This window comes from Salvia splendens, chromosome 5 (assembly GCF_004379255.2).
Source record: "Salvia splendens isolate huo1 chromosome 5, SspV2, whole genome shotgun sequence".
Classification (NCBI taxonomy): Eukaryota; Viridiplantae; Streptophyta; class Magnoliopsida; order Lamiales; family Lamiaceae; genus Salvia; species Salvia splendens.
The window spans coordinates 28,752,312-28,754,078 of record NC_056036.1 but is presented as its reverse complement, the minus strand read 5'-3'; the positions used below and the strand labels follow the sequence as shown (position 1 = coordinate 28,754,078).

Genomic DNA, 1,767 nt, shown 5'->3' with positions numbered 1-1,767 from the left:
TGCCCATTTTACACGTTTGCAGGTGCAGGCCCCTAGGGCGGGCTGCAGCGGTCGCTACGCGAGAGTCAGTGACGCTAATTGCCTATTAAAAGGTATGTTTCTCATTCTCTTCTCCACCTTTTCTCTCCATTCTTCCTTGCACACGACCCCCACTCCAAAATATCACCAAATTCACACACCTACACTCTCATTCCTCCTTTGCAATTGTTATTTCAAGCTTTCGTCGTTCAATTCTTTCCAACACAAGGTACAATCCTAACTTTAATTTCTGAGTTTAGCTTGAATTCTTTCTTTGATTTTGCTCTTAATTGTTGAATTTTTCGGTTGAGAAGCATCTTTTAGCATGGGGGTGATTGTGGTGAAGTTTTTACTTGAGTTCTATGGTTAAATATTTGTTTATGGTGGTGAATTGTTGGTTTTTGTTGGTGAATTCCCTTTTGTTCTTTGTTGTTTATATATTGCAACCATGTTCATAGTATTGTGAGACTATTATTACTTCCATGAATTGTGATACATGTTTAATTTTAGAGATTGTTGTTTTGTGATGTGCATGTTGATACGTCTCTTCATGGGGGATTATTTCACGTTGGGGAATGGATTGTTTTTGTTCTAAATTGTTGGTATTATTTTACATGTTCACATGTTGCAATTTAGAATACTTTTTTTTTCAATCAAAAATGCCCTTTGTGGGCGGAGGGTTTAGGCAGACCCCTAACCCGTAAATAAGATCAAAATGTAATGTTCCAAAAACATGATCTTAGCCCAAAAGTGACTAAGATCTAAACAAGAACAAGAAGATGCAAAGTAGAGGTCCTACAAGTCGATATCCTCCATTCTATCAAGTGGAAAAAGATGACTAAATACACTAAAGGGAGAAACGAAAAAAGACCAAAACCAACCACCAGAAGAGCTAGATCAACCCGCATCTATACGTCGGAAACGAAAGTTAGGATATTCCAGCTGATCCATCCTAACTAGCACCTTCAGGTACCAAGCGCAGAGATTGGATCAAAATATGTAAGGGCAGGGGTCTGGACCCCCCCACCTGCCAGAAAATCAGCGGCCCGGTTTTCTTCTCTGTATATGTGTGAGAATCGAACCTGCCGTTGAGCTGTCATGCTCCGGATCAATGCCATATGATGTCCAAAATCCACGGAGCCAAGGTGTCCAGATGACAACAAACTAACCAGAGCCGCTGAGTCCAGCTCTATCCAAATGTGGGTAGAAAGCTCCATAGCCATCTCCAAACCCCGAATCAGAGCCAAAAGCTCCGCTTCAAAGCTCGATGATGCATCTACCGGAGCACAAAAGGCCCGCAGAAGGCCTCCATTAGAACCACGAACCAATCCTCCCTCCCCCGCCGCCAATGTTGATGTAGAGAAGGCACCATCTGTGTTCAGCTTCACCCAAGGTGCATCAGGAGGATGCCAAAGGACCATGAGCGACCGAAGAACATGCTGTCTGGGGGAGAAAGGCATGAAATCAACCGACGGCGAACATCCCCTCCAATGAGTCGAGGTGATCCTACCGGCCAGAACTAGCACATGCAGATGATGGGTGACCTGCCAAGTAACATGTGAATGGCGAAAAGGACGACCGCCATGCTTGCAGTTGTTCCTCTCCGTCCAAAGAAACCAAGCAATCAAACAAGGAAGAGGAAAACTAATATGCATGGCGGGAACCCTCTGGAAAGAAGACCTCCGCCTGTGACCTAGTCTAAGTGCAATATAGGTGCTCGTGAGAATCGGTGTGTGCGAGGAAGGAAAC

General features: G+C 44.3%; 1 protein-coding gene across 1 annotated transcript; it reads right to left on the bottom strand.

Moving 5' to 3' along the window:
• Window positions 1–983: 983 nt before the first annotated feature.
• Window positions 984–1,439, bottom strand: LOC121804059. The gene has a single exon (XM_042203608.1). It carries the CDS (start codon window positions 1,437–1,439, stop codon window positions 984–986), a length of 456 nt encoding a protein of 151 aa, XP_042059542.1.
• Between the last annotated feature and the right edge of the window lie 328 nt (window positions 1,440–1,767).

Coding starts and splice junctions, on each gene's coding strand:
- LOC121804059 (XM_042203608.1), bottom strand. CDS start 1,439: ATGGTCCTTTGGCATCCTCCTGATGCACCTTGGGTGAAGCTGAACACA.